The 12,834-nt window shown below is 34.3% G+C and overlaps 2 protein-coding genes across 7 annotated transcripts in view; both read left to right on the top strand.

The window, feature by feature from the left end:
- Positions 1-299, top strand: part of LOC136419123 (potassium voltage-gated channel protein Shaw-like) — a 38,279-nt gene extending 37,980 nt beyond the window's left edge. For all 5 annotated transcript variants that reach the window (XM_066405292.1, XM_066405291.1, XM_066405287.1 and 2 more), the window contains one exon: positions 34-299. In XM_066405292.1, coding sequence (XP_066261389.1) covers positions 34-266 — 233 coding nt within the window. In that variant the 3' untranslated portion in view covers positions 267-299. The remainder of the gene's footprint in view (positions 1-33) is intronic.
- A 3,177-nt stretch (positions 300-3,476) lies between these two features.
- LOC136419440 (potassium voltage-gated channel protein Shaw-like) overlaps positions 3,477-12,834 on the top strand; it is a 63,019-nt gene continuing 53,661 nt past the window's right edge. For both annotated transcript variants that reach the window (XM_066405734.1, XM_066405736.1), the window contains exon 1: positions 3,477-3,852. The gene's annotated coding sequence lies outside the window, so the exon portion shown is untranslated. The remainder of the gene's footprint in view (positions 3,853-12,834) is intronic.

Here is a 12,834-nt window from a genome sequence, read left to right as displayed (position 1 = left end):
AATCATATTTGTAATTCATAATTGATCCGACAGTCAATTCGGCCAATAGCGAAGCGAAATCTCCATCGTCCATTGTGGAAGAAGACATCGCATTCTTCAAGTCCCCCAGCACGGAAATTACCACAGTCCTTCAGTCGTCCCCATGCAAAGAACAGCAGATTGAAGAAGGAGTTGAGGAAATGGTTGAAAAAGAGTTTGTAAATAATAATTCTGAGTGCGCGATGACAAAATGCAAAACCTTGAGCCAAACAAGTATTGTTGTTTAAATGTATTTTATTAATAAATGTTTTTTAAATCGAGGTGAGATTTTATGGTCAATTGAATAGGCAGTAAGTATTTTTAAATTATCTACATGCCCGTGATATGTCTATTTTAAATCTAGAATTCTAGATTATACTGTCCTTGTTGAGTCCTATCTATTGTATTCACAAGTCTCCCAAGTATACTTTAATTTGAATTGAACCAAGTTACTAAAAGGATCCGCGATTGCAAGAATCTATTTGCAGCCAAGCAGTACTCCAAAGGAATGCTTATTCTAAGTATTTTTTTAAGTTCGCAGCTACAGATTTAATAGAATAAATTTCAACTAGAGGTTTAAAATTTAGTATGTAAAATTTCATGTTTTGTGGTGGAAAAAGCACACTGTGTATGAATTTAAAAGTTATTTACGCAAAATACTTTGGAACGAACCGTTAATTCACATCTTCGCAACAGTGATTGAAGTTTTTAAACAGAGCTACACACGAGCTTGCAGATTGAATGAAATTCAGTGGGCACATACTTATTGTTGATTGTCGATGATGAGCGACCAGAATTGAATATGTGTACAGAGATTTTCAACACGGTATATACCATAACTCCCATCAAGATACCGACACTGCTAATGAAATTTCATTTCTATATTAGAGCCCGAATTTACCTCTTATATTTTTCTTCCGAGATAAAAGGTCCAATTAAGAAGAAAATGTGACAACTCGAAGTTCTACTACCAGACACGAAACGAAAACCTTTTTTAATTTCGAGCCTTACATGAGCCTGATTATAGTCATTTCTATGTTATAAAGAACTGTAAACAAAGGAATCGGTTGGAGGACTGTTATTGAGGAAGTCCAATTTAAAGTTCTCGCCTAAGAACAAATGTGCAAAGAGAAAAATGCGGATAATGAAAGAACCCCATCTGCTAACCTTCAGAAAATATTTCGTCAAGCGTGTAATGAAGTAATATCGAACTTATTATTTTCTTGTGAGATAGACAATTAAAAGAATGTGAGACAAATTGAGATGTTTCATTCCAATAATTAGAATGTTTTCATTTCGAATTTTTTTCGAGCCTAATAATCTGCTTTCGAATTCTTGTGACAAACAACAAAATAAGAACTTGTTGCATGTGTTCTTTAGCACCCTAAAAAGGCCCTATTTAGACCTAAGCTCTCCTCGCCAAACCCTAGAAATTAGTCGATAATGCCCCCATAAAGCTGCTGGAGCTATCAATAGCTCTTTATTAAATCAGATACAAACGGTGACCCTTTTGATCCCTACTTCCTTTACGACCCTTGCGTGGGCTTTTCGGCTTGTTTCAAGGGACGTTATAGAAAATACCTTAAAGAGTACTTCATCAAGAGGTAAAAGGATTAAAGCAGGCTTAGTTCTTATGAAAGTATGGATGCAAATTGCGAACTCTTTTGACCAAATTAAAGATTTTGTGTTTTTAAGAATCCGTGTTCTTCTTTATATTCTGTATTCTTCTATATCATGTGCGCACATAGCTTGGTGGAGATTTGTTAATTTTGGTGCATAATATATTACAACGAAGCCGAGCTAGAGATGGCAAAACCTGAAAGCAAACAACATAGTGTTTCCATTAGAAAAGAGCTCTGTGAAATTTTTAATTTTCTGGAATTAGTTGGTGCCCAGGAAAGGTTATTTAACAAGCCCCGTTGGCGCTTTAAAAACATGATAAAGACTACAAAGAGGGATGCTAATTTCACGATTTAAACAATACGGGGATAGAGAAATTCTCATTACGGCAATCTAGTTTGGTGCAAGAGGAAGACTGAGATGTTATGATTTAACCTACAAAACGTAGAGTATCATCCTGTTCTGATCCAAGTATGTTCTATACGTCTGAGATGGATTGATAACTTTCTTTAACGGAGACACTGTGACTCATGGTCACCCTTGATTTTTAGTTACTCTACATGTAGTTTCTGCAAGACATTGAAAAAGCGGAGCTAAAGACTGGTAAATCTTTCATTGTATTCAAAATCTAGTGAAAATTAATTAGAAAAATGAAAATAACGGTTAACGAACATACACATATGAAACGTGACTCGAGTATATAAAATATGTGATACACTCTCAAACTCCTCTTTTCCATGACCACCTACGAAAATATTCATAGCACGAACTGAATGTGGGTTAGAAAATTAGTAATATCCTTTAGCTGTATGTGAAAAAATCATAAGGGTTTCGACCAATCAGAATATAATAAATTTTATAACATGCTATCTGTAAATGTAAACGTGAAATTTACGCCGAGGAGTCCTTAACACAGGACAATAATGATACGTTATTATCGAGACGTATTAACGGAGATATCTACTTTTCAAATTCAGGGAATAATCAGTTTCTCGCAAATGTATTTAATTAGTAATTATTACCTAAACCGGTAGATTTCATCGTATCATTTGACCGAAATATTTTCTTTAATTTTAATTGCTTTTTGCGGTCCCAAAAGTATCTTGCTCTTCGTTAATCAATTTCGGAAGTTAAAATGATGATGTCATCAAATGTTATATGCGTAATAACGTTAAACTTTGACAGTATCTATTCCCAATATCAAAGAGCAAAATGCAATAAACGTTATCGATAGGAGCTTCATTTCGATACAGTTTTGACATCACAACAGTGCGGCAATGTCGACATTTTGAAAGCGAAATAGAAAAATTCTTTAGTATCAAACATGTTGCTGTGGATAAATAAGAATTTCGTTATCATACATCAAGTTCTAGATACAAAATGGAGCCCACTCCATATAAATTGAAACGAAGTGTAGAGCAAGTGCAGCAATGCGCGATGTTCACGAGACTCAAACTTTGCCATTGGGATATGCTAATTAGAAGATGTATTGCATTAATATCTACACCTAATGAACATTATAAAATTCTCAAAGAAAATGGAAAATCATTTTTCTTTTTCGTAATTTTTTATTAGATATCATTCGTTTGAGATTTGATTTTCATCATATAACAAATTACGACAGTAAAAAAAAAGGTTGAAGAACTGATTTGCGTATTCACCATAAATAAACTTTAATTATTCTAGCATTATTATTTTTCTCTCGCCCTTGTTCGAAGTTACCTGAAACCTACACCCTTTTGTTCATTTCACGCAAAGCCAGAAAAGGGGTGTTTCTCCGATCTCCTTTGCCTATGCGTCAACTCTCGGAGCTCCAGTTTACTGCTGGCTGTCGCTGACTCAGCGCTCGCCCAGCGCCGCTAACTCCGGGGCCGGTTACCGAAATATTATGATTTATTATCCACCTTAAGCAACCTGTTCCTCAAATTTCGGAATCTCCACATTTTTGGACTAACAAACGACCAATTAAAAATTTTTCAGTTTAACAGATTTTCAAGAAATGTTTTTTGGTTTACTACAAGGCTTGTTTTGATGGTTGTGGAACTAAAAACATACTTTTAAAAACCCAGTTTGTGAATGATCGTTAGCGAGGGCAGAGAAATAATCGATAGTTCGCCTGATATTATATGTGTACTGAAAAATCAGGTCAAGTGAACCAGTGCCTGAAAGGAACTCATTAATAAGTTATGATTTTGACGTCGGGGAACTTTCAAGGTAATTTTAGTTGTAAGTCACTACTACGGAAGTTGTTTCACAAGATTTCGTGTTATACAACACATCGAATATGGAAATTTAAGAACAGGTGAAAACGTTAGTGGTAACCGGTGTATCATACAATAATAAGTTATGTGGAGCGATAAACACAAAAAACTCTCCAGACGTCAAAAAAAGTACACTTAACAAATTCAATCTTCCTAACAAAAGTATGGAACAATAACAGATGCCTAAGGAATATTCTATCGACCTTTTGTCGTAATAAAATTTTCATGCTTCCAGATTAAAACTACCAGCCGAGGAGCATAAAAGAAGTATTATGGAAACAGAGAAAGCTCGGAAATAAAAGTTTTTTCTTCTGAAAGGAAAGTTGTGTAGAAAGTTTCCGAGAAAATAAAAAAGATCTTTTGACTCTGATAATAATCGATGAAGTCATAAGGTATTATCAATTATCGTTGGTCTTAAATGTTCTAGAAACCGCCGTGGTCTTTTATAGTCACGCCTTTTCACGGGCTTCACGTGATCTTTCAAGGAATTTAAGGGACTATGCGAATTTTTAACAAAAATTGTTTATCAAGCATCTTTAATTGAGGCCATTATACCATATCGATTGACTCCTATTTATTTGCATATAACCAAGGCGCCAAGGATTATTCGACCGAAGGTAATGATTCAAATGAAGTAAATTTAAATTAACTTAGGAAGAGGATTTAATGTAGGTAGAACATTTTTATATCGCAGAATACCTTTTTGAAATATAAAATTTAACTATTTAGGGATTTTGAATTCACATTATTATTGAGATATTGAATTTATTCAATTTGGCTAGACTACACTGTATGTTTTCTTACATGGCGTCCAATTCACTTGCCTAAAAAATGCATCGAAATTTCACTGCCCATATAAAATCGTTCATATTAAACTTTCAGAACTTTCAGTCTGTGATTCACATTTCATTAATCCTCTTTTCCTCGAACTGCATGTTTTATTAGATGGAGTCTAATCCACTTACCTAAAAAATTCATTGAAACTTCACTGCCCGTCTAAAAGCGTTCATATTGAACTTTTCACAACTTTAAATCTTTGATTTATATTTCATTAGTGATCTTTTCCTCGAACCTCATTGTTTTTGTCTTAGATTAGTCGCTTAAAGCAAGGTTTAAATGTAAACGTGGCGTATTCATAGCATAGCTACATGCACTGGATCTTTATGATATTTTTTAATTAATATAGATACTTAAACGTTTTATTAATGACCAGTTTTATAGGCCGAGCTTAAACGGAAGGCATTTGACTTCTTGGGCTGAAACTGAGTGAAAACTAACTGAAAATTTTCGGGTTTTAGGTCATTTTGGAATGGGATGTCCAAATAAAATTTTGTCTTGTAATGAGGAAAAATAGATCATGTGATGACCTCAATAACTGACCAAGATGGGGGCAAACCAGACGCAGATCCTTAGAAAAATCGAGAGAACGTGGCAAACACAAAGATGAAGATAATAGGCAAAGTAATTGTCACTGAGATCGTAGTTTACGCTCAGTGATCACTAGCACTGAAGGGGAATTGAAACGATAATTCTTACAACATTTACAGCAAATACGTAGTTTTTAACAAAACATTTCCGAGAGGAAGATCGAAAGTTTTCAATCATACTTGGATGGTACGTGGCAGTTATTAGTTTGTCTACTCAATGCAATACCGAGATATTTAGGATGTTTATTGTAACGTATGTAACTAAAGATAACACTTTATTTGTTTTGGGCCGGAAAGAAAATCATTGAAATTATATTGGATTAACACAAAACCTATTTTGCTTACCTGAATTCAATTCAAAAGTCATGCCAAAATGGACAAATTTAAAACGAGTGCCTAAATTTGATAAAAAATATGTAAATATTTTCTTGCGTTTGGGAGTTTTCACGCAACATAAACGTTACGGGTAGGTCGCGCTTTTTCCTCTTAAATAGCGAAAAACGCTAACGCTATTGGCGTCCCCACATTTAACTATGAAACTGCGTGTGTGCAGTTTTTTTTTTCGGCAATAAAACTTTGATTGGCTCATTGTTGTATTAGGTAAAGTATGTTTTCTCATGTTCTAACTATTGTAATAGGGTCGTCTCTAAATCTTGCTGTGGCGCCACCGTTGCGTTACACTCCTTCCGCTCTCATAATTAGGCCAAATCTCGTACCTCGATATCGCTTGGGTAAATCCCGACAAATAATGGCCGACCTAGACAAATCCCTCGAAACAATAACCCCCGAAATAGGTCCTTTCGCTTCTATGTAACATAATTCCATTTTAAGCGCATTTCGTGTGTCAAAATGTGCAATTATGAACTTCTGGCATTCTGCGCTCGAAAGATCATCACGTCCGGTGATATCGGAAGCAATCGATTAGCGGGGTTGCTCGTTAAACTCCAATCAACTCAACTAATAAGGAAGAAAGTGCTATTCGGGTGTATCTATCCGTACTGAATGTCAGCCAATATCTGATTGATTACCTATAATAGGATTTTTGACCTAGTTTACATGAAAATATAATGCTGGATTTGAATATTATGTGCTCTGATTTGAGCTTGTTTCCAAGAACTGTCGCCCCGCTAAAGAATAACTTCCGGTTAATACACAGGATTCAAATTAGCCCTCAAATTTCCTAGAGTTTATCAAATGGCCGAGTAATTCGTGATCCAATTTTAAAGCTAGATTTACACGTAATCGCAGCATTAAAGTTAGATCCCGGCCTGGCATGCTAAGGGGGTTTATCTTTAGACGATCTCCGATATTATTCTGCAACTCACTGGGAAAATATTATTGAGAACACGCTAGCTTTCCGAAACCTCTGTATGAGGTCTATTGTTTTAGAATCAAGTTCTGTTTGGTTGTTTTCCTTCAAGCAGAACTTAAAAGTTCAGGCTGTGAAAATTCATATTGATACTTCCAAATTTGCTTTGTTCGCAATAAATAATCCTCTGTCGCGTGGACAAATATCAGTGTCATTTCGTTATGCATCTGTTCGTCCCGTAATCCGGTTTGAGTATAACAAAAACGATAATTCAAGTTAACCAACCCGTGGACCATTTTGTCCTGTCATTTCCAGATTAAGATTTTATCGCACGAATAATTACATTAAGTTTATCTGTATTAGTGATTAATTAATATACCGCCTTAGTATTCGGAGATAAAAGATTTCGACGGGGAGTTTACCAAACAAGCCTTGCCATTTAAACATTAGCATAAAATGGCCCTCAGTGTCTTTTTGAGGTCAAATGTTAAAGAATAAAATTAACTATCCTTTGGAGATTGCATCACAGTAGCTCTACTATCTTCTTGGATGCATGATGGTTCTTTACTTTAGGACAAGCAAAAAACGTAGATCATCTATCGAAATTTGACCCTACTATTTTGTATTTGTCCCTACATTTGTCTCACTCATAGTTCTCTGTTTCAGAATTAAATACTATCGTCCGTGTATCGCATATTTCTAACTTTTATATAGTTATTTATTATATCATTAAAAGTACATGTGAAACCTGCGTGTTTTTTTTCTCCATTGTACTGATAGCTGGCCAGGGGTAGGTGTTAATGTTAGCACATGTTAAATAAACGTAAAGAGACAGACACATCTAAGTAGAAAGTACATGCTATATAAATGTTTTTGATAGCAACTGTTGCATTCCTACTCTTGTAATATTCAAAAAGCATAGAATGCTACATACCATATGTATCTGTATACTTCTTTAGGTATTTGGCTGTCCGTTTACAAGTAAGCAAGCCACACATTGACATGAGCGGAAATGGCATTACTTTCTAATGCCCCTCATATTTATTATATACTTTTTATATGGCGGCGATAGACGAACGCTTTAAAAAGGAGATGTCTAATGGTCACAGAAACATGACTTTGTTCAGAATATAGATTTACAGTAGGTAACAATTTTGAATGCACATGTGAATATTTACATGTTTTAAAAATCGGTTTATTTACGCGAATTTTTTTAATTGAAAATGTTTTTATTTGTTAAAATTCAATTAAAACTCAAAACAGGCTTCAATTGTTCTGAAAATAATAACAAAGCCACATTCCTGACGCACATTTGAAAATATTTTGCGAAAATATCCAATATTCCGACACGATTTATTATAGTAACTTCCCATAAACTCTCAATGGATTCAATAGTAGAGAACTGTAAAGGTTCTTAGTCATCGCTAAAAAATTTATTTTATTTTCGATAGTTTGAGAGAAATAAATTAAAAACTAAAAAACATACAAATTTCATTGGTTTCGACTTTTTTCCATATAATTGTCATATAATTGTCTAGGAGTTGTTTGGTAATCACGATATGCCATGTAACGGATTTCCACAAATATAGAGATACTATACTTACATATATTAAGAAAAAAAAGTTGAATTATTTAGAAGAAAAGTTGGACACTATTAGTTTGCTTAGTATATACATATTTATCTCCATTACAATGATTTGGTGTTAGGTTTCAATAAATGTACATACATAAATCACAGGCAGTTGACTATCACCTATGTGTGTCATACATTAATTAGGATATATAGGCATAAAAACAATAACTGATTGTGACATATCCATATTTCATCTTATCACTTCTATCACATAGACGAGTTATGAGATATTTTATTAGGTCTGATTTAATCTACACACAACCAATTGCTTTAACCACTTAATATTACATGGTTTACGTATTATCACGAAATTAGGCTGAAAAAGGAAATACATGTTATTTTCGATATTAACTTAATTTTCAAAACAACAGAAATATTTTGTCCACGGTCACTTAATAATGAACCGATCCAGTTTGTTCGCTGAGGGATTTGCGGGATATAAAGTCTTTATTGCCGTTGGATAAAAATCACACATATTGTCATGGAAACTCTCTCGCTCATTATGCATAGCTCGCAACATTGCGATCTCAGTCAGCGTTGGCTGTCGAGTTATTTAATTAAATAATGGAAATCATAAAAAGGTGGTATAATAATATATTATTAAAAAATATAGGAATAAAGAGAGGATCTTAAAAAATACTATAATAAGACTCCAAGGGTACTAAACGAACCGTGAAGGTTATATTTTAATTTTAGTTTTTCCATCATTTGAACCTTTTATTATTAAGGAAACGGTATTGATAATACTGGGGCAAAACTGACAAGCAGTTCCTTCCACTGCTGCCCGCAGATTTTAGTTGCTAATTTATATTTTTTATGTATATTTTATATATATCATTTATTCACAATGAAATGAAAAAGGACATTCAAGCTCCAAACTCTTAAACAGCTTGAAAAGCGAACTGAGGCATGTTTAAATGTCCCAAAAACTGAAACTAAAAAAAAAATTTATAGAGCTTCAAAACCAGAGACGCTCGCTTTTCCTTTCTTTATCCATCATTTCCTACAAATTCCAAATTTATTGATGCAAAATGCGGGTCCTTTTCATATTTTATATCCCCGTTCTATAGGAGTTTTATGACCTTCAAAAGACAACCTATAGGAAGTTCATTGAAATATGAAAATATGATTTATACCGAAATAGGGATGTTTATAAATCTGTTATTAGTTCTAAAAGCATTACCGCCTTTTGCGGCAATTATTAGTTATTAAGCTAAATTGTTTTTAGATGTTTAACTGTTTTGGAAATGAATACTGATGATCGAAAACGTATCCTTACGTTTTAGGATCAACTCCACAACTTTCTCATTTAACGTCTATCTCTTCAGGTATCAGGAAAAGATCCTGCACATGTAACAAAACGATAAAGCCAATTTTCTGACGATTTCTATAAATTTGAGTTGCAACCATTCACACCATGACGTTTGTTCTGAAATGTGCTATGCTACTTTATAGAATCGATCTATTTCCGATTAATTACTCAAACATTTGAGCTTTCAACCCCCTTTGTGAATATACATACCTCTAACCGGTAACGTTGCAATACTGGTTATATTCCTTCAAGATTTAGCAATTATGGTGACAGTTATTACTTCAATTAAATTAGAATATTGCTATTTTGGTTTTGCAGTCTATGTTGATCAAATTGCTCATAGTTTGATTGGATTGCTCTAATTAAATGGAATAAGTATAACTCTGATAGTTTCATAATAATAGGTTTGATAGTTAGAGGAATGACGTGGATTGGTTAATTGGGTTGTTAATATTGTTGTGTGTTGGTATGGTGGAATAATAACCTCAAGCATTAGCGTTGGGTGATATGGGAACTGAAGTGCAATTTTATTTTTATGAGCAACTGAGATAAAGGGCATTTGATTCAAACAAAGACGATTTCGGCTAAAAGTTCTAGTTTTAAGCATACGTATAAACATCCCGTTAAATAATTCCAACACAAAAAAGCTCTCACGAAGGAAAAATCGTTAGGATCCATGGTACTTAATCTCGAGCGAAGTAATTTGCCAGACCGAAAAACCTGAAATTTGTTATGGGAAGATTAGCATAAAAAACACACAAACACCTATCGCTCTAGACTACTCACAATATTATTTTTAAAATATACAATACAGTAAGGTAGAACAATATAGGAACAAAGCACTGAAAAATTATGTCACACCCTTAAAAGAGAGCGGTTTATTCAGCAAGCATAACAGAATTTCATATTTTACAGATAAAGGATCTGGATCCTTTAAGAGTACAATGATGAATAGCGCAAGAAAAATAGATAGCTACGAATGCCCTGCTGAGCTAACACAATCATGTCTGAAGGGTTGAAGGAGGTCGAAGGGAAATTGTATTATCCCTTTTCGCGCAAAATTCTCGTAGTGTAAAATCGTTTGAATTAAGACTTTATATGTTCGCTACGTCTAGCTGACTATCCGATTTCGTTATACGTATGTAAAATATCTCAACACGAAAATAAAATACTCTAGGAGCGACAAGGACAAAAAGGGAAAAGTGGTGTTGACTCTCAACAAGACAAACAACTCTCCTAGCTTTTCTTAAACAAGAGTTTTTATTCCTTTGGCGATGTGATTCCCTTGGGTAAACAAAAAGGAAAAGGACTCCAGTATGCAAATGAGTTACTGAAAATAAAATGTTGCCCATTCTTGACTCCATTTAAGGACAGGGGCGTTCATCGTAATGTAAAAAATTATTAACGCCTCTGCTTCTAACGCGCACATAGAAGCGCTTTGAACTAGTTTTTAAAAACTAAACTTCTATAGCTATACTTAAAACGAAACTTCCAAATTTAAAAATCTTAAAAACATTTACAACTTTGTTTAAAACTCCGAGTATTTAAATGCATCAAATTGCAGATATACAGTTTTAAAATTCGAAACGATTCCATTATGTTACAGTTCATATTTCCAGAAATAAAAGAATTCTTCTAAAATCCAAGAGAAATATGCCAAAGCGCATTTTATATGCAACGGTTAAGTTCCTGTAATAGAATTTTTAATTACCCTTTTGTTTGAACCAGAGAACTGGGTGGCACAATGCATGCACGTTGTATTTCGATCGATCAAGATTCACTAATTGAGAGGTTCGCTGAAATAATTAACGAGTCTGCAGTGAATTGACATGACCATACTTGAGTGCACTTGCATAATTAAGCATCTTTGAATTTAAGCATACTTTGTGTTTGTATCAATCTGAAAACAGGAAATTCCAGATGGGCAAATAGGCCGCAAAAGCGGCTAGATCTTATAAATCGATGGAAAAAGGGAAAAAATACATGCTATGTCAGCCCAAAGAAATCGCTGGAAATTATTTTTGTTGGATGCTAAGGGAGGAATAATGCTACCGCAAATTATTCTTCCGCCCTAAAAAAAACATCGAGACACCTTAGCGGAAAAAGTTCGGGCTTTGCACTTTAAAGAGATTTTTGTCCGGTGTACTCAATTTCTTTGCTCTTTCTATTCGCAGATAAGAAGATTTTACTCATTTTTAATTTGAATTTGATTTCTCCAATATGAGAACGTTTTAATCAATGGCATGATACCCTCCAGGATATTTTCTGGCATTTTGTAAAACTTAGCAAGGACGATCTGAAAAGTGCCAACACCAAAAACTTACTATCAGTTTAGTGCAATGTAGAGGCAAATGATATAATGTGGTGATCCTATGAAGCGTGAGAGTCGAGAGTGTGAGGTCAAAGCTATAAGTCAGTAAAAATGCACTGTTACGATATTTAATTTGAAGATATGTGAAGATAAGTGACTGCTATGCGTGCCATTGGTGAACTTGCAAATATTTTATGAACTGAAAATTGTCATTTTCTAACGTTAACAAATAATGTACTTTCGAATGTTCGCTTTCACTAGCTTGCACTTTAAAAACGATTTTTTTCTCTTTTTGGATGCATTTTTAATGTGTTTTGCTTTTATGTCTTTGTCCCTAGAGACGCAATCTCAGAAACCTAGATTTCAATAGTCAAGTACTCACCAATCCCATACCAGTAATTACCATCAGATTGCTTAAACTGCCACCGAATGTGAGCACTTTACATTCAACTTTCCGTAAAGTAACAAGTTCCGTAGCTCGAAGCGTAACAAAGTAACACTGCCAGGTGTATTGATTTTTGTTCCCACTGTGTCGGATTTTCCTCGTATGCCTCGGGTGCAATTGAATGAATGGATAATGTTATTATGTGATAAATTCCAGATTTCGTTATTTATACATACTATATGCAGAGGCAGGATTCTTGAAATTAGTTTAGTTAGAATCTGCCTATTGTATCCTGGACCTGCTTATTACGTTGCCTTCGCTGTTATGAGTAATTACTCCGTATCTACAACGACTAGGAGGAACGCTACTATTGGCATAAGATTCATATCAGATGTCCACGGAATGTTCAATGGATTGTTGTTGATAAGCAAATAATGTAACAGCCGTCTTCGAAGACAACAACATATAGAAAGAGCTTTCCAATCCGGTGTCAGGGATATCAAAGTACACAATTCAAGTGATATGAGCGTCACGATTTTTAAATCCACATCATGCCTA

The sequence above is a fragment of the Euwallacea similis genome, chromosome 2, assembly GCF_039881205.1.
Source record: "Euwallacea similis isolate ESF13 chromosome 2, ESF131.1, whole genome shotgun sequence".
Classification (NCBI taxonomy): Eukaryota; Metazoa; Arthropoda; class Insecta; order Coleoptera; family Curculionidae; genus Euwallacea; species Euwallacea similis.
Note: the sequence above shows the minus strand (reverse complement) of the source record. Positions and strands in the feature narration are given on the sequence as shown.